The sequence below is a fragment of the Sceloporus occidentalis genome, unplaced genomic scaffold, assembly GCF_023333645.1.
Source record: "Sceloporus occidentalis isolate IW3139 unplaced genomic scaffold, rSceOcc1.0.p SCAF_2, whole genome shotgun sequence".
Taxonomy (NCBI): Eukaryota; Metazoa; Chordata; class Lepidosauria; order Squamata; family Phrynosomatidae; genus Sceloporus; species Sceloporus occidentalis.
In genome coordinates, this window is record NW_028316982.1 from 107,592,565 (window position 1) to 107,612,660 (window position 20,096).

General features: G+C 40.8%; 1 protein-coding gene across 5 annotated transcripts in view; it reads left to right on the forward strand.

Annotated features, from left to right (window-relative positions):
• Positions 1-20,096, forward strand: part of LOC149318843 (ankyrin-3-like) — a 287,610-nt gene that overhangs the window by 81,357 nt on the left and 186,157 nt on the right. For all 5 annotated transcript variants that reach the window (XM_089510546.1, XM_089510547.1, XM_089510548.1 and 2 more), the window contains exons 2-3: positions 14,690-14,791; positions 16,834-16,932. In XM_089510546.1, the coding sequence (XP_089366672.1) occupies positions 14,690-14,791; positions 16,834-16,932 (201 nt within the window). The remainder of the gene's footprint in view (positions 1-14,689; positions 14,792-16,833; positions 16,933-20,096) is intronic.

Genomic DNA, 20,096 nt, shown 5'->3' on the forward strand with positions numbered 1-20,096 from the left:
ACATTTGAAGTTGCCTTATACATCATTCGACTACTGAACCATTCATCACTCTGGGGTCTAATGACATTGTTGTTCATTTTCTAAGGCCTCAGGGTGGGGAAAAGCATTTTCTGACATTTATGTAGGGTTTATTCTTTTTGAGGTTTGTACCAACTTTTCTAGTTTATCAGGGACCACCCGTATTTTCTGCTCCTTTGCCCTGGAATTTGTTTAAAAATATTTTTTTATTAATACAGAGATTATTCTACATATATAAAATATAAAATCAGAGAAAGAAGAAAGAAAAAGAAAAAACTAACAAAATATCTCTAGAAAGAAAGAAAAGAAATGAAGAAAGAACAAATAGATTGATTTGCTTCCCCAAAGCATTTAGTTTTAATTAAAACTATTGTTTAACAGTTTATTAATAATAGTAAAAATCTCCTTCTGCATTTAGTGAATTGTGACCATTATTCATACTCACATATTGAGAAATATCCACATTTAAAAGATGCAATAAACAAATCCCACCTTTTTAAAAAGTCAATCAGGAATTTGTCCTTGATTAGATTCAATTTATCCATTTCAGCATACTCATTAAGTTTTATCAGGCAATCATCTTCACTTGGTGTCATTGTGTCCTTTCATTTTTTTAGCATATACAATTCTCAAAGCTGTAATCATATACTGCATAACTCTGTCATATTTTCTTTCCAATTGCTCATCTAACATACTCAGCAAATGCAGTTTGGATTTCTTCTGTATAGAAATTTTCAATGTATCTTCCATTGTCAAATGAATCTGAGTCCAGTATTACTGTGCTTTATCATATTTTGATCATACTTCCAGCATTTATTCAAAGAGTTGTTATACAACCAGGGACATAGCCAGGTGGGGGGTTCTTGGGGTCCGGACCCCCCCTTCCATTAGAAAAATGAATGGTGTGTGCTTCTGCGCCGCCGCACCCAAGCCCCATTATAATGGTGGCACTTAGTCTGGACATCCCCTTTCCTAAAATCCTAGCTACATCCCTGATACAACTTTTACTGTGGGGCTTGACAGGCCACCCCTTTCCTAACTGGATTGCGGCCGCAGCAACCTCATGCTGCAGCCCCAATCCGACCTTTAGAGAGCGCAAAAGGAGCCACAAAAAGTGGCTCCTTTTTGCACCCTTGGAAGGGTGCCATAGCCATTTGTCTTCATAGCTGCAGCGGCCCAGCTATATGGTGCCCCTTCGGTGCTGCGTCATCCTGATGCAGCACCGGAGGCATGCCATGATGCTGTGCATCGTCTGGAGTGGAGTGCGGTGTCAGGACACCCTGGGAAGTGGAGATGGGCGTGCGGCGTCAGGACACTAAGCCCTGCTTCTGCCCCCACGCTGGCCTTTCAGGCCAGTGTGGACAAGGCCAATGTATCTTCAGTTAATGTGAAGGTACAACCCATGGTGGTGGTGAGCTGTGGGGGTAACAATTGCTGCCCCACACGGTTGTCCATCTCTGATGTCCATCTCTGCACATGAATTTCAGTTAATAATTTGATAGAGGAGGAATCACAGCTTAGAGATGAACTGAAAGGTATTTCTATATACAATACTGCTTTTGGAGCTCAGGTGCCACTTTTCTGTAATCCAGTCCCATGGTACACTAATGACTTTTTGAGCTTTTTGAGGCACATGGATCAGAAAGCAAGTGTATTATGGCTTTCCCATTACACTAGTTTGGAAAGTGGAAGTTTGTTGAACAGTAATGTTTTGTAGATTGCTTTAGGGATGATGCCATCACTGGAGGCCTGTTTATTAATCTCCTGCCATCTAAAAGGGTTATCTTGAGGGATACATAAAACAGAGGCTCTTCTGTAGAAGTTTCTCAATCGTGAAACTTCTTCCTAGGTGGATTAGAGTGCTCCTTCCTTATTGTACTCCAGAGAGGCACTGGCTGCTTTATTTTAGTATATTTTTAATGGTTTTAATGTTGCTCTCTGATTTTACTGTATTGAATTGTATTGGAAATTCTTTTTTTATTATTATTATTCTTAGTTTTATAGTGCATTAGTTTTATGTTCATGTTATCATCAGTGATGTCTGATAAGGATCCCTGGTGGGACAGTGGTTAAATGCCTGTACTGCAGCCACTCACTCACAAACCATAAGGTTGTGAGTTTAATCCCAGTGAAGGGGGCTCAAGCTTGACTCAGGCTTGCATCCTTCCAAGGTCACTAAAATGAGTACCCAGTTTGTTAGGGACAATTAGCTTACACTTTGTAAAGCGCTTAGGGAGTGCTTAAGTGCACTGATAAGCAATATAGAAATGTACTTGCTATTGCGATTGCTATGTCTAAATGGCCAGTGTTAATAATGGGCTGAATTCTGTTGCTAGGCCTATTCAATGGCATCACTAGTAGAGGTGCGGTGGTGCGGCCCACACCAGGTGACACCCCAGAAGAGGGGTGACACCTGATTCAGCTGCTTTCCTACTAGGGAGGAGGGCCAGGTGTCCCCGGTCCTGCTCCCCCATGGTGGCAGCAGTTCCTCATAAGGAGCAACCACCACTGCAGGGAACGAGTAGGCCAAGCATCCCTGGTCCTGCCTTCTTGCTGCAGCAGTGGTCTGCTCATGAGGCTGCTGCCAATGCAGCAAAGATGAAGGGATGAGCACAAACTTTTGGCCATGCCTCCCCCAGTTGCCCTGCCCCCCACACCAGGTGACTCCAGAGGTGGCAACACCACTGGTCCTACCTAAAGTAAACCCTTTGAGTCAGTAGTATTTACCTACATGTTTGACTTACCATTCAACCATTCATTGAATGTATCTGCTCTTCTTGGGTCTAACCAACAGATTTCTTGCCAATATAATTATCACTGTCACTTCTGTCCAGGTCTAAATTAATTCATAATCATTCCACCCTCAGTCATGTGCACTGTGTGAATACTTTAATATCTACTTTAATATCCTGAGAAAGTGAGCTGTAGTGCATGGACACTCATATTCTGTATCAGTGGTTCCCAAATTTTGGTCCTCCAGATGTTTTGGACTTCTTATCCTAAAATTTTGGACTGTCGGCCAAACTGGCTGGAACCTCTGGGAGTTGAAGTCCAAAATTCGTGGAGGAGCAAAGTTTGGAAACCACTGTTTTGTATTAATAAAGAAGTGTTTGTGTGTCTGTGTTTACGTGCCTTTCTGTCCCCGTTATTGCTAAACCTAAGCCATTAGAAGGATAGTACAAGTCCTAAACAAACCCTGAGATCTATTCTGTGGTTATTTGGATGGATAAATTAGTTTTAATCACTTTAAGGCCTGAATCCTGTTATTAGTCTCGAGTAGTCCCACTGAATCAGTGGGATTTACCTATGTGCTGACTCACCTTTCAACAATTGATAGAATAGGTCCAGGATGCCAGACAATATCTCTCTGTAAGAATGATAGTATTATTTGAATATCCCTTATCCAGAATTCCAAAAGCCAAAGTACTCCATCATCCAAAACTTCTTGAGCTACAACCTAAGTATGATAGTATGCACCTGTACTGTATCTGTGAGGCTGGAGAGAAACACTGGGGTCTGATTAGTACCATTACGGTGTGTGTGTGTGGGGGGGTGTGGACCCCACCAGGTGACACCCCAAAAGGGGGTGACACCTGGTTAGTCCCCCACCCCCACGGGTGCTAAGCCTACCTGGAGGTTGTTCAGCACTGCCTCGGGTGTTGCTTGGGCCTGCATTGGGTGTTCTTCTGGGCTGTGGCACTTTTCCCCAGACCTTCCCGGGGCTGCCCCCGGGGGTAGTGGGGTGCTCCCGGGGCAGTGGCAATGCTCTCTGGGGTGGTGGGCTGGTCACCGGGCAGTGGGGCTGCTCTCTAGGTGGTGGAGCTGCTCCCTGGGGCCACAGGGCTTCTTCCTGGGCCTTCCTGGAGCTCCAGGGCTGCTCCCTGGGGCCAGATGCACTCTCCTGTGCAGCTCCTGCACACTCTTGCATGCCCTGGAAGTCTCACTCTGGATGTCCCGACCCTAAGAAGTCCCAACCCCCTGCACCGGGTGTCACCTAGTCAGGGAACACCACTGAGTCTGATCCTGCCTGCTTAAGGGAGAGAGCCTGGCCAATGTGACAGGGGACTGTTGCTGCCTGCTTGAAAGAGAGCATCTGGCCATTGTGACCTCATGCTGCCTGCTTGAAAGAGAGAACCTGGCCATTGTGACTGGGGACTTAAATGTATTGAAGTATTCTTTGTTGTTCTAGTTTGTTGTTGTAGTCTCATCTGAAGTGGTCTATTGTCTGATCACTGAACTGATGGCCCATAAATATGCCAGGTAAAGAAGAATCTGCCTTCCCATTGTTTAATTTGATTAAGGTTATCTGATGTAATGACAGAAAACACATTTTGCTTATAGATTCAGTAAGGCAAGAAAGTGGAAAGTGATAGTTTTCTCATGATACATCCTAACAGAACTTCCTGACATAAGCTTGAGGGTGGGGGAGAGTAATCAAACATATTTAAATTACTGAGGTTTCTGGACTGCAGCGATCACCTGGGATACATTTTAATAATTTATGCTTTCTGCTTATGGAGGAAGAAGAGGATGCTGTATATTGTCACCTTCCATGGTGACTGTAGATGATGAAGATTGTAGTGCAACATACCTAGGGAGTACCACGTTGGAGACGGCTGAAGACATAACGTCATAGTAAAATGCTAATAGTGAAAACTAAACAAGGCATGAACCAGAGTTGATTAATTGGAAAATAAGAGCTCAGTGATTCAGGTGTTATTGGTTTGACATGGAAAGTAATGATATCATCCACCTATTTTGAGTACCCAATTAAAACAGTGCTGATGTATTGTTAAGCAGCAGCAAACCACAAGGGCAACCTGTAATTTAGATTTTAAGGGAGGCTGGCATTTTAGTAATTGTAAATAAATTATTTTTCCCTTTTTAGAAAGGAAAGAATTAAAATTACACTTTTTTAACATGACTGCATCCTTATTGAATATGGTTTGTCTTTAAAAATGTAAACAAACAAGAAGTGATGTTTTCAGTATTTGTCCTTATGTTCATAATGTAGTATGTTAATGGCATTTAATGGCGTTAACTTGCAAAACTTACCAGAGACCATGCTAAAGAAGGAAAGTGACATAGTAGTGTTCAGACTGGATACTAGACTATGGAAGTAAAATGTTGCAAAATAAATTTATTTTCCTAGCCTATCCACCTTTTGTGAGACATGAGATAAAGGAGCCCTGATGGTGCAATGACTAAATGCAAACACTGCAGCTAATATTGCAGACACAAGGTTGTGAGTTCGGTTCCAGGGTTGACTCAGCCTTGCATCCTTCTGCAGGTCACTAACATGCATACCCAGCTTGTTGGGCGCAATTAGCTTACATGTTGTAAACCGCTTAGAGACTACTTAGTCTAGTATGAAGTGGTATTACCGTATTTTCCGGTGTACAAGACAACTTTTTGACCCTCTAAAATGGGGTCAAAAGTTGGGGGCTGTCTTGTACGCCGGTAACAAGAGAGCCCCAGGAACCCAGCGCACTTACCTGGTTGTCCTGCCAGCTTCCAAAGGGCTCCGGAGCCCTTTGGAAGCCGGCGTTTGTGGGCATCAGGCCCCCTAAACTTGGCCTATAGTAGGCCAGGGCACTGCCTGCATGCAAGGCAGGCTTTGCAGGCCTCAGCAAAGGCATGGGGTAAATAAAAATAAAAATAAAAAATGAGAGAGAGAGAGAGAGAGAGAGAGAGAGAGGGAGAGGGAGGGAGATAGACAGAGAGAGAGAGGGGGGGGAGGGGGGAGATAGAGAGAGGGAGGGAGAGAGAGGGGGAGATAGACAGAGAGAGAGAGGGGGGGAGGGGGGAGATAGAGAGAGGGAGGGAGAGAGAGGGGGAGATAGACAGAGAGAGAGAGAGAGAGAGAGGGAGATAGATAGAGAGTGAGAGAGAGAGAGAAATAGATAGAGATAGATAGATAGAGATAGATAGATACCGTAGATAGATAGATAGATAGATAGATAGATAGATAGATAGATGAGAGAGAAATAGAGGGGGGGAGGGAGATAGATAGATAGATAGAGAGAGAGAGAGAGGGATAGATAGATAGATAGATAGATAGATAGATAGATAGATAGATAGAGAAATAGATAAAGTAGATAGAGAAATAGATAGATAGTAGAGTAGAGAAATAGATAGAGATAGATAGAGATAGATAGATAGATAGATAGATAGATAGATAGATAGATAGATTTTATATATATATATATATATATAGAGAGAGAGAGAGGGAGAGAAATAGATAGATAGATAGATAGATAGATAGATTATATATATATATATATATATAGAGAGAGAGAGAGAGAGAGAGAGAGGGAGAGAAATAGATGATGGATAGATAGATAGATAGATAGATAGATAGATAGATAGATAGATTATATATATATATATATATATAGAGAGAGAGAGAGAGAGAGAGAGAGGGAGAGAAATAGATGATAGATAGATAGATAGATAGATAGATAGATAGATAGATAGATGAGAGAGAGAGAGAGAGAGAGAGAGATAAGTAAGCAGGCAAGCAAGCCAAGATTAGAAAACGAGTTGGGGTAAATGCAGTGATGTTTTTTAAATTTTTATTTGGTGTGCATTGGAAGAGGGGTGGTCTTATACGGCAAGTATATTCCAAACTCTATATTTTAACTGGAAAAGTTGGGGGTCGTCTTATACGCCCAGTCGTCTTATACACCGGAAAATACGGTAAATGTAAATTCTATAAAATGCTATTGTGTAGTTTTGTGAGACAGTCAGCCTTTTTTGTCAGAGAGCTATGAGTCACAACAAACTACAATTCCCAGAATTCCACAGCATTGAGCCATGGCAGTTAAAGTGGAGTTAGACTGGATTGGTTCTGCAGTGTGGATGCAGCCTAAAAGAATGATCAGGTTGCAACAAAACTACAGTTGCTATGGGTGGGACTAAGGTTTTCTCTTTTCCAGACAGTAAGTGTTTGATTTGCTGATGAGTAAATATGTCCAAAGCATCATGCTCTGTGTAAGAGAGAGCGCAGAAGGGAAAGACTTGGATGAACATTGTGGTTAGTTACAATTTTGTCTAAGGAGATACCTACACAAGGATCCAGTGATGGAACTGGAGTGGCTCCTCCATTTTTTGCACAACATAAGTACTCATCTGTTGTTGACCCATTGCCCTACTGTTATTATCACACAGTTTTGCATAATGAGAGAAACCCATCAATGATCACCAGTACCACTACCTTCATGAGATTTTGCAACAGTGAATCATTTTAGCACTACAGTAGTGAGATTGCAAAGTCCACATTGTAAAAGTAGGTGTTTCAGTAACTCTTCTCTTTGCTTCTGTTACATTATGCAACTTCCCTTGTTGGTATAAAGAAGGATGCTTTCCCCAAAATCGATGAAGGTATTTAGTGTACATTTGAAGTGACACACATATAGGCCAACATAAGGTTACCCAAAACAGACTTCAGTTTCATTGGATCCATTGATGCACGAGATGAAAGCATGTTGCTATCTACAGAATCATCAATCCTAAAACCTAAAACAACTACACACAACTCCAAAATCCCACATCACCGAAAATGAGATGAGACAAAAGAATTTAATGATTGTAGGTCTAATCTCGTTGCTGTGAGATTTTTGGGTAAATGTGTTTTTGCATGCACAAGAGGAAAATGAAGGAGCAGAGGCTGGTAGGCATGCTAGGTGTACAGAAAACAGATAATGTACACTTTCAACACAAAACAAGGACTATTGTGTGATTAACTAGTAATGCAAAAAAAAGTGTTTTAATAATATTATTGATAGTGTTGTAATCCCATTAAAGGAATTGCTTGAGTACAATGCAAAACTATCATTCTCCTACACCTGCATCCAAATGTTGGTGGGTATGGTGGGTATACTAAGCTGAACAAGATGGTGGAATTCCATTTTGTTTTAATACTGTGTGACATCAGAAAACCATGCAGAAGTAGAACAGCAGGATTAAGCTAGTTTTATGCTAGTTTTCTGTTTGTGCAGAGCATTTCTTTTAAATGTGAGAGTGTTCCAAAGTGAGATTCAGTTGTGCCCTCTCATTCTACAGATGTGGAGTTCTGTTCTGTTTTATGCTGCATTTGCACTGTCTCTTTTACATATGCAATTTGTACACACATTTTTTCATTCTGCATGCAGCCAGCCCAAGGGAGATCTCAGACAGAAATTCATCCTTTCAAAGCAAGATTGTTGCTCCCATTTCATGAAAAATGTTAGTATCTTTCTGTGGGAAACAAGCCAGAACGTTTTCTGCTTGAGAACAATGAAAACCTGCTAGTGGTTTCTCTATGCAACAACAGCTATAAAATGGTGTAGGGGATCTAAACAGCAGCCAAGTGCTCTTTTGTAATACAATTTCATGCCAGTAATACTGCAAGGGCATTCAAATTAATGTGGAGAAGGTACAAATACTGTTTTTAATGCTGCATAACATTAGAACAGCACTTTTCAATTGTGTTTCTAGAAACCCTCTGTAGACCTGAACATGGCATCATCAACAGAAAGATTCCTAATTTTGGTCAGGTCTTCCAAGTAGATTTTCCCATCCTCATTTCCATATCTCCCCTTGCTTATTTATGTGCATTGGGTAGGTTACATTCTGGAAAAAAATATTATATTTCTCCAACAAGGACTCAATTTACATTGCAGAATTAATGCAGTTTGTCACCACTTTAGTTGCTGTGGCTCCATGCTGTGGAATTCTGGTATTTGTAGTTTTGTGAGATATTTAGCCTTCTTTGTCAAACAGCACAGTAAAGGACAAATACCAATATTCCTGAGGATGGAGTCATGACAGTTAAGGTGGTGTGAAACCGCATTAATTCCGCAGTCTGACAGCAGCCTTTGTCACAGAGAAACGATACAGACCAGGATAGTGCTCCATTTGTCTGGGAGTGAAGTGGAGAGATCCTTCAGAATCAGGCTTTGAGGATCAGGCCAGCAGCACAGTGAATAATGCCACAGTGAAGCTGCCACCACTTTCCATAAAGGATTGGTGGTAGTGAGGCAGTCAGCAAAGAGGCAGGTAGGGATGGAGAGAGAGAGAAAGGTGAAAACATGTTGGCCAGAGGTCCTCCTTTCCTAAGGCATGTCCTACATTTCAACCTTCTATCCAGGAGGAATTTCAAAATGTCTTCCATTTTGAGCATGACAAAGAAGCATGAATTTATATTTGTGTGTTTTTAGTTTTTCTTTTGTAATGTTTCATATTTTTGTTGAATGCCCTACATTTTGCTGTACCTAGTCCTGCTTTGCAATTATGACATCTGGTCACCTTAGGTGAGGGAGATGGGGCAGAAGAATGGCTGGGCTTTCTAACCAAGTAAGGTAGAAGGAGAGTAGTAGTGATTATGATCATGATATGTTTCCTCCCATCTCAGGGAGCGAGGGAACCATTGTTGCTGTTGTGTTCCTAATTCTAATGCTGCCCCTTCCCAGCCCACAACCAATTTCTGCAATGCCCAGCAGGGTCCCAGTGGGAAAAAAATGATGGGGAAAGGTTTCTTTAAGAGCATGAAATTAGGAAGCTGATGATGTCTTGAACCAGAAGAAGCAGGTTTTGAATCTCAACTTAGTTAAGATGTTGACTTGGTAGCCTTGGGCAAATCACATGAGATCTTTCACATGAGATGATTTTGCTTCCATGTATACATCATACTAGGGTGAAATGCAGAATTGACATATAAAGTAAACCCACCCGTATATACAGTGTGCTGAATCTAACCAATGTTATTTGAGTTCTTCAACACACACAGGAAAACAATGTTTCCCTTATATCTGAAATATTCATATTACATATAGTGTTTTGTGTAAAAGAAATGACCCATCAGTTTGCACTGATAATTATTAACTACAGAAGGTTTTTGTGATAAATCAGCACTTTTCTCATCCATGAGCATACCATACAGACTTCAGCAGCTTCTCTGACCATTTTTACTGTGCCATTATCTGCACTGCAGCTACAAGGACTCTATAATTAATGTTGGAAGGGAATATGACAGCATATGCAATGCATGGGTAAGCAAGGTTACCACACTGAAGGCTGCTGTTCCAGAGAATGACAATGTTAAATGCTCTGAGTTTAGCCCATTTTGATGTGTGCCCTGTTTCTCATCATTTGGTTGAGGGTTGACCCATGAGAAGGAGCTAGTTTTCCTCTTTTTTGTTCATACAGTGATGACTGAAAGGCAAGGGGAAAAACATTCCTCTGACCTCCTAGAAAGGTTGGGAAGTCGCAAAGCATTGTGTCGTGTTTCTTTTTCTTTGAAATATACCCTAAGCATGCTCTCTATTTATGTCCTGTCATTGAAACAATTGGGGAAAAAATGAAGCATGCACAAGAACTCATAATAGCATGCCACAAATGATTATCCACTTGAGAGAGAGAATCTCTGTGGGTTGTTTACTGCTCATTTTCACTGCATTTGTAGGTGAAGTATACTTTAAAGGTATAAAGTGTGTATTTTTAAACCTTTTTACATAATATAGTCTCTAGTTAAGCAAAATCTGATGAGTTGCCAAGAGAGAGCTGTAAAAATCAGAGCCTTAATAAGTCATTACAAGCCTCAGATGTTTGGTTTCTCTACCTGTGTTGAACATGGCTCAAAATATGGTAAGAGAGAAGATGTCTGTATGTCTGTCTCTGTCAAGATAAATCCGGTGAGTGAGGCAGTCTCCTCACATAGCAAAGTTGGGGTGTCATAAAAAGTCAGCAAATAGTTATTTACTTTGTTTTTATTTTATGCTTTTTGCCAAGGATAGGGAGAAGTGTTTGTGGTATTTTTTGCAACATAGCTAGGTTAGGGTCAACATAATGTCCAGTCCTGAAACACACATGCTAATGAGTGTGTGTGAAGATCATTCATGTGTCTGTTTAGTAGCAATTCTGGATACTGACAACCTAGTGTTAATTTTAATTTATTCAGTTTGGGAATATATGGCATATTTAGTAAGGCCCATGAGATTCTTGCAAACAAGCTAGTAAAATGTAAGCTAGACAATGCAGCTGTTAAATGGATTTGTAATTGGCTGACCAGCTGAACCCAAAGGGTGCTCAACAATGGCTCCTTTTCATCCTGGAGAGAAGTGACCAGTGGGGTCCCACAGGGCTCTGTCCTGGGCCCAGTGTTATTCAACATTTTATCAGTGACTTGGAAGAAAGAACAGAGGGCATGCTTATCAAATTTGCAGATGACACCAAATTATGAGGAATAGCTAATACCCCAGAAGACAGGATTAAAATTCAAAATGGCCTTAATAGATTAGAAAGCTGGGCTAAAGCTAACAAAATGAGAGAAATGTAAGATACTGAACTTAGGGTGGGGAAAATAAAATGCATAGATATAGGATGGGGGACACCCAGTTTATCCAGACTATGTATGAAAGTTATGCAGGGAGTCCTAGTAGAGCACAAGTTGAACATGAGTCAACAGTGTGATAAGGCGGCTAAAAAGGCCAATACAATTTTAGGCTGCATTGATAGAATTATAGTGTCTAGATTAACGGAAGTAATAGTGCCACACTATTCTGCTCTGGTCAGACCTCACCTGGAATACTATGTCCAGTTCTGGGCACTACGATTCAAAAAGGATGTTGACAAGCTGGAGCATGTCCACAGGAGAGTGACTCTGGTGAAGGGTCTGGAAACCATTCCTTATGAGGAAAGATGTAGGGAGCTGGGTATGTTTAATGTGGAGAAGAGAAGGTTAAGAGGTGATATGATAGCCCTGTTTAAATATTTGAAGAGGTGTCACACTGAAGATGGAGCAAGCTTGTTTTCTGCTGCTCCAGGGAATAGGACCTGGAACAATAGATGCAAGCTACAGGAAAAGAGTTTCCACCTCAACATTAAGGGGAACGTCCTGACAGTAAGAGCTCTTTGACAGTGGAACACACTCCCTTGGAGTGTAGTGGAACCTCCCTCCTTGGAGGTCTTTAAGCAGAGGCTGGATGGCCATCTGTCAGGGATGCTTTGATTACGAGTTCCAGCATGGCAAAGGGTTGGACTGGATGGCCCTTGGGGTCTCTTCCTACTCCATGATTCTATGATTCATCAGATTTACCTATGATCTTGAGTAGTCCCTCCATATCCTACCAGAAAAAAAACATTGGTCGTACCTATCAGTAATAATAAGGTGGGATTCTGAGTTTATCCTAATTTACTGTGAAAAAAATACTTTCACTCATCTAACCTGTTCGCTTCCGCCTAGGTCTTAATTCTATTTTTATAATGGGCAAACAAACCAGAAATAGATCACTTTGTCTTAGCTAGATGATGTGCACTTGTAGCTGTTGGTTTTGAGCAACCCTGAGTCCCATGCTTCCTACTGAATACTATATTCACTTGGTTACTAAATAAAAGTATTGTCTGAAAGGTCTTGGGGCTGGAGGAAGACCGAGATACAGAAGATAATAGGATGGATTTATGCATATTCTTGAAATTATGGTTCAGTAACATGTTTGCCTGAATTCCCTAAAGGCACCAGATTATGTCTGGGCTCTAGTGCCACAACAAATTACCATTTCCAGTCTTCCATAGCATTGAGCCATAGCAGTTAAAGCAGTGTCAAACTGGATTATTTCTGCAGTGTGGATGCAGCCTAGGCACCTAAGGCTCTGTCTCTGTTTGGTCTTGATTCCAGCCACTGTGAAGGGAATGGGCTTTCAAGCAACATTCTCTTCTGAACCACCCCTCCTGCCTCTGGCCTGGAATTGCTGCAAACTGCTGATGGGGATTTTTTACCCACCTGCTGACTGTGTCAAATGGGCAGTTTGTTACACTGTGTGAAGTGGAGGGACGGCACTCTAAGACCTTTGATAATCCTGATAAAATGCTAGCTTTTAAACGAATAAGTCTGCGTTTCTGCTAGTTTGGAAAGCTTCAGCATTACTCTCCCCAAGTAATAACAGACATTCCTCATAGCCCTTAGTAAGTTGCTTGGGGTGATTTGGGTTGTCAGTTTGTGATTTCAGACATAATGGCCTTTTTCGGTGGGGACATTCTCTCCCCCCCCCCCTTACTGGGTCTGCGGTCTTATAGAGCAGAAGACATTCATCTTCCAAATCTTGTTGGGAGAACGTTGGGTATATGCTGTTTGTTGAACTTTGACTTTCAAGTTGAGGGTCCACTACACAGATGTGGGCAACATAATTGGTTGATTCATGGACGGCTGTAGGAAGAGAGGGAGGCTGGCTTGTGCACAAGTACAGGCTTTATTTATTTCTTTAAAGCATATAAGTTTTAACACAATCTAATTCACAATCTACACCATAAACATTAAAAAAAAAACAAAGAAAGAAAGAAAGAAAAAGAGAAAATGAAAAAGAAGAAACCAAGAAAGCAACACACACACACACACACACACACACAAACTGGAACAGAACTAAAAGACTTAACACTATCTAACAAAAATACTAATGAGCAACTAGCTAAAACAGGAAAGGGCTCTGCCTCCCCTGCAGACTGTATTTAGGGAGGGGAGCAAAAGCAAAATATATTATTCTGCCATTACATTTGCAACTAGATAACTAGATGGTCCTACTAGAATTACTAGTAGGTGTAGCCACAAGTGATTGCATTGTTAGATTTCATATTGGTCAGGGGGAAAAAATAATTGGTTTATTCTTTAAAACCCATGTTAGTAGTACAGGGTTAATTTCTACGCCTGCATACAACACGAGGTGTGACTATGGGCCAGCTCTTGCCCTTGTATAATTCGTATGTACATCTGTCTTACACAGCTTCCCCACTGCAGAAATAATCCAGTTTGAGACTGCTTTAACTGCCATGGCTCAATGCTGTGGAATTCTGGGAATTGTAGTTTTGTGAGATATTCAGCCTTGTCTGTCAGAGAGCTCTGGTGCCACAACATACTACAAATCCCAGGATTCCATAGCATGGAGCCATGACCATCAAAACGGTGTCAAATCGGATTATTTCTGCACTGCAGATGCAGCCTTAGCAGCATTAGTATTATTTTGTTCCTCTAACAGTTCCTGTGTTTTAGCTTGAATCTTCAGATCAGGATGGAATCATGTAGTCTTCTAACTGTATATGAACAATATATAGTTGGGCTATACTGACTAGGGACCTGGGAGTTGTAGTTCAATGACTTTGGGAGGGTTGTAAGTTTCCCACCTCAGTCTAATACTGGAACCCCTTATAGCAAAGTATGTTTCTTTCTTTCTGAGATATAAAAGAGCTTTGTTATTGGTACACAGTTATAACTGAAAAGTTAAGCAAAAGATGTGCCTGATTCTCTCTCTCTCTCTCTCTCTCTCTCTTTCTCTCTCTCTTTCTTATTCTGCTCTCCACCTAAGATATACATGGGCATTCAAATATGTGTTTGGACTACTATAATAAATGTGAATTACAATTAGGCAGGAACTGTATTGCAGTATACTTAAGACTTCTAACAAAGAGGTTTTTTTTTTAAAGTTTGCATTGGAAAGTGTGCATATAAAGTGTGTTATTGATATACAAAATGGTAATCATCTTGTTACAAAATCTGGATTATTTTGGCCCATCTGTGTCTTTTTCTGGTTAGAAAATATAATGAGCAATCACTATGTCAGCTTAATTGAGACTGTATCTCATATTCAGTATTTTTAAACATTAATATTTATGTTTCCTTCCTTTCTTTTTGTGTTTTTTACAGTCTGACACCAATGCAAGTTATCTACGAGCTGCCCGAGCAGGCAACTTAGAAAAGGCTCTTGATTATTTAAAAAGTGGAGTGGACATCAACATTTGCAATCAGGTTGTAAAAAATGTTTAATTGATCATTTGCTTTTGCTTTTAGTGCTTATATGTACGTATTTACTTTTTAACACTGTCAGAAAATAACACATTTTTAGATAGGAATTGGCTATTCTGTATGTCCCAGGAGGATGATTAGCATTATCCACTTTAAATTGTATCTACTGTAAAATTATAAATTACATTCTGCAGAAATGACTCACCACCAAAAGTATGGAGCATACAAGGAATGAGTGAAGAGGAAAACTATCAAAATCAGAGGCTGTCATGCTGCTTTCCTACACACACTTACTTGGGAGAAAGCTGCAGCGATTATAGTGACAACATACATAAGATTGAGTTGCAAAATGACTCAACTGGCCTCAAGTGCTACTTTGCCCATGACTAAAGTTACAATTAATCCAAAAGATAGAATTTATCTGTACATTATGCCCCAAACCTCTACTTAATATCGATGTTTATCAGCAAATTACACTCATTTCATTACTGTAGCAGATTGCCCAGGAATGGAATCTCTCTGTGTCCTTATTTAGGAGTTAGTTGCCACAATTTCTTCAAGACTGGAGAAAGGAGTGCTTAGCTCTGCCCCTTTCATCCTAATTTTCTTTCGGTCTGAAGTGGACAGAGTCTTAGTCATGTGGATGCTCTCCATGTAAGCAAAAACTCTGAAAATCGTAGATTTGTCCCTGTTAGAAATTTTTCATGGGAACAGGAACTTCTTTCCTTAGATGCATTGCTTTCCATGTGAGAAAAGCAATGATGGAGGCAGGACAAGGTGATATCTGGAGTAGAATAAACCATGGTGAGTAACATCAGACCATGGTGTTTAAATTGCTCTGACTCAAATGTGGGGAACCTTTATGACCCCAAGAGTCTCAAGGAGAATAGTTAGATGGGTTTGGGGCAACACAGCATACATGTATTTATATGCAGGCACACATTTGAGATCCTGCGATTTAAAACTTGTGCTAGCTGTTCTAAGTGTACTATGATGGATTCAGGTCTGAAAAGCAGATCTTAAGAAATGTTACTTTTCCCCAAGGTCTGCTATGAGTGACAATGCGTGAGGCTTTATGGATTGCTTGAAAAAATATGGTTCCAAAGTAAAAATCTATATGCAGTCTCCCAGTCATGCAGGTGTACACACCACATAGACACACATACTTCTTGTATGCATACATGTGCACCCACATGCACGCATGCGCACACACACACACACCACAGAGACACATGCTCTCCTACTTCCTATCCCTATGTAACTCAGATTGTGCCACTTTCCACCTTCCAATATACTGGCCAGGTTGGTGGGATTCTGCTGGCAAAGAGGGTGCACAGGGAGAACTCTCACAGCATGCTTTTTTGCTCACCCTGGTTGTGTTGGTAGAAACAACAGTATGGGAAGATCATGGATGGTATATGTGTGCTTCTGGCAGACTCTACAGACCACCTCTGAGGGCCACAGATTGTCTATTGACATTAATGTTATGGAAGTTTCACATGGGACTGTTTCCATGCACAAATGTCCTAGTGAGTATTTGAAATGGCACTCTTTGGGTGCAAAGAGAAAAATCGGTATTGTTTGAATCATGTTACTTTGAAGAAACATAGTTCCTGGCTTGTATTTTTTGCTTGCAGATTGCTTATGGATAAATCCCATGTTCACATATCCATATGAAAGAAAAGTGCATTTTAAGATGATATCCCATGGAAGTATACAGAGATGCGCACTTTAACTGGCATCTTTGTATTACGCTTCAACCTTCTTAGAAGAGAATAAATCTCATTAAGTTCAGTCAAACTTTGTTTATACCATCAGCATACATTGTACTATAGATGATATGATAATAACGGTTATTATTTTATACTACAAATGTATTCCACCACTCCAATTAGTTAGAAAGTGAGTTTGAGGAGTTTCTTCTTCCTTCCTTCTTTCTGCAAGCTCTCATTCTTTTGGAATGTGACCTTTAGGCCTCTTGACATATCCCTTGTTGTTCTTGGCATTGCGCATCAATCATTCTCATTCCTTTTTGTTTTTATCAGAATGGGTTGAACGCTCTCCATCTCGCCTCTAAAGAAGGCCATGTAGAAGTTGTTTCAGAACTGATACAGAGAGGCGCCAATGTGGACGCAGCAACAAAGGTTGGTAGCTCATATCTAAATATTCAACTGTTTCCCTGTGCAGATGCCACACTTACAAAGTGTCAGTCAATTGACTGCAGACAGTGCATCCTTTATCCAGACCTGTACTCAAATCCTCAGAGACACTTGGCCTTAAAAATCAGTCAGTGCAAGGAAAAAGAGATGTATTTTGTGTGTCTCAGATAGCAGAATCCAGAAATAGGAAAATTCACATAAGGAGCTGAGTCTTCATGACTTCAGTTCCCACCTGAGCTTGGAGAGGTTATTTTTTATGACTACAGCTCCCAGAATTCCCCAGCTAACTTGTCTACTGCCAGCTGGGTGCTGGGTGGTGCTTCCTATGGTTCCTTCCAAAATGGAATTTTCCAGCCTCTGCTTCATGTCCATTTCCATGTAACCAGTGATGTGTGATGAGGCAGAGAATATATTTTGCATTCCCTCAAATGGCCAACTCAGTTTGTGTCACCATAAAAAGTAACCAAACCAGGGCTGCTGGCAAACAAGATGGGATTGCCTTTAAAAGAGTAAAACCTTGCTGCATCTACTCACCCAATAAATTCTGAACATGCTTAGTAGTCACAGTGTTGTGTACCAGTTGAGTTGGATGGGGATGATGAAATGAGAGTTCAAGAATTCCTGTTTGAATTCCATCCAATGAAGACAGGGCCAGCCTGACTGATAGAAACATCCCTTTTAGGGAGAGAGGGTACACTGTTGGGGAACAAATGCCAGAGTATACATGATAATGATTTTAGCCCTTTAAACATAGAAGTGAGGGCTGCCATGAAACAGAAACCTGCAGAATTAGTCATTAGTTTCTAAGGCTGCTGCCATGTGGCAGAATTAGTGCAGGTGGACACTGCCTTAACTGCCATGGCGCCATCCTATGGAATTTTGGGATTTGTAGTTTGTTGTGGTGCCAGAGTGCTCTGCCAGAGAAGGCTAAATAGCTCACAAAACTACAAATTCCATTATTCCATAGCTTTGAGCCATGGCAGTTAAAGCAGTGTCAAATTGTATTAATTTTACTGTGCAGATGAAGCCTAGGGCAAACCTCAGAGCTTGCTTTGCTTTAAACACCCTAGGTAACCAGAGGTCAGGGTGAAGAACATGTCATCCTCTAGATGTTCCATCACAGTTCCCACCAGCCTTGGCCAGCATAGCTACTACTGAGGAATGCTTGAGAGTGGCAGTCCAACAGCCAGAGCCATTGGCTGTGCACTCAGGACATTTTTTTTTTTTTGAGTTTTCGCAACATATGGAGACCTATTCCCATGGCATAGGGCATACCCATAAATCACTAGTTTTTAAGAAAAGCTTGATTGGTGCCCATTGGAAATGAATGCCTCTCATTCATGAACTATCATTACAGATGATGCTATGCTAGTTGCACCAATGGTTCAGTTCAGCATAAAACTGAATTAGAATATTCAGTCTCTTTCACTTAAATTGTGGTGTGTTTTTTTTAAAAGACTTTAAAAACCAGTTACACAGTAAAGATTATTTTTTACATTCTCCCCTTTCATTAAGAAATGTTTTGGTCAACACAGAGCAGGGACAGACAACAGCTGTGCTGCAGAATTAATGTAGTTTGACACTGATTTCATTACCATAGTTCAATGCTTTGAAATTCTGCGATTTTTAGTTTGGTGAGGTATTCTGCCTGATCTGTCAGAGTGTTCTGGTGCCTCAACAAACTACAAATCCCAGGATTCCACAGGACAGAGACATGGTATTTAAAGAGTTGTCAAACTGCATGATTTCTGTAGAGCAGATGCAGCCAATGTGGTGTTATCCCAATGTTTTGGTCTACAATTCTTAGCATTTTTATTTATTTATTTAATATTATTTGTAGACTACTGATTATAAAGATGCCTAAGGGATATATAACAAGAACATAGAGATTGACTTAAATTAACCAATAGCATAAAACAGTAGAAACCTCAAAACCAAAAGCTAATAAGAAGTTGGCCTGACCATTGGCCATTTTGACTGGTGGAAGATGTAGCCAAAACCATCTGGAGGACACCAGACAGCCTGCCCTTGGCATTAATCACGGTTGAGGAATCTTTGACTCTCCAGAGGTTTTGGACTTAAGTTTCCAGAAGCCCAACCCAGTGATAAATGATTATGGAAGTCATAGTCCAAAAGTCCAAAGTCCTGGAATCCAACACCTCTGGAGGGCCAGAGGTTCCCCATGATATATATGGTCATAGGGAAACAAGTTATGAAGGGGCAGAATGCCAGCATATTTGCATACTCGATCCTGCATGTCAGTAGACTGAATTTAGATTAGGCTGATGCATCGAAAGACATTGGCAGTGGCAAGTATCATTACAGCAGTAGAGTTTTCCAGCCAGCAAGATTGATGAAGCTCCCAGGTATTGCTTATGCCTGCTGTTCATACACTTAACATGCACTTCTGGGCATTGACATTTTAAAAATGAGATAAATGTTGCAAATTAAAGAATCTCACTGGTTTATTTGCTTTCTTGGTACTGAGCCATTCATTTGAATTGCACTGTCTGCAGTAGTAAAGATTAGGGGCAGAGATGAAGCGCCATGTGATGCAACTTGGTGGTACCATTAGCACTGCAGATTTGGATATTTTCAAGCATAAAATGCTCTCTGTGCACATGAAACTCCTACGTCAAGGCAAAACAGAGCCTTGGCCCTGAACTGTACTAGGTGTTTTTTTACATGCATTATTGAATACAATGTGTGACTGAATTTGTGGATCAAATGAGTGTCTGATTGCCTTCTTGCATTCTGGACTGGTACAGCTTTGCTACAGATATATCACATAGGACTTCACTATGTGGGCAACTCTTCTGGGTCTGTGGGTCAATTTTCTCCCCTTGGAACCTTTCAGGTCCTGTATGGATTGCCAAAATAACTAAATGTCTGCTTCTAGTTTGGAAATCATAGGTCGGTTTTGATGTTAAATGATTCAGGAGGGCCTTGTGTGCTACTTAAAAGGTGAATTGTCACTCCTGGATATTTTCAAGAGAAGCAATTAATATATTTTTTGCGTAAAAAAAAAAAAGAGCAGCTCTGAGAATTCCCCCAAAAGAGCTTTTGACAGCCATATTTGATTATAGGGCTGCGGCTTGGCTTAAGCCCTAACTTTGAAACAGGGAGCAACATGGAATGTTACTCTGGTG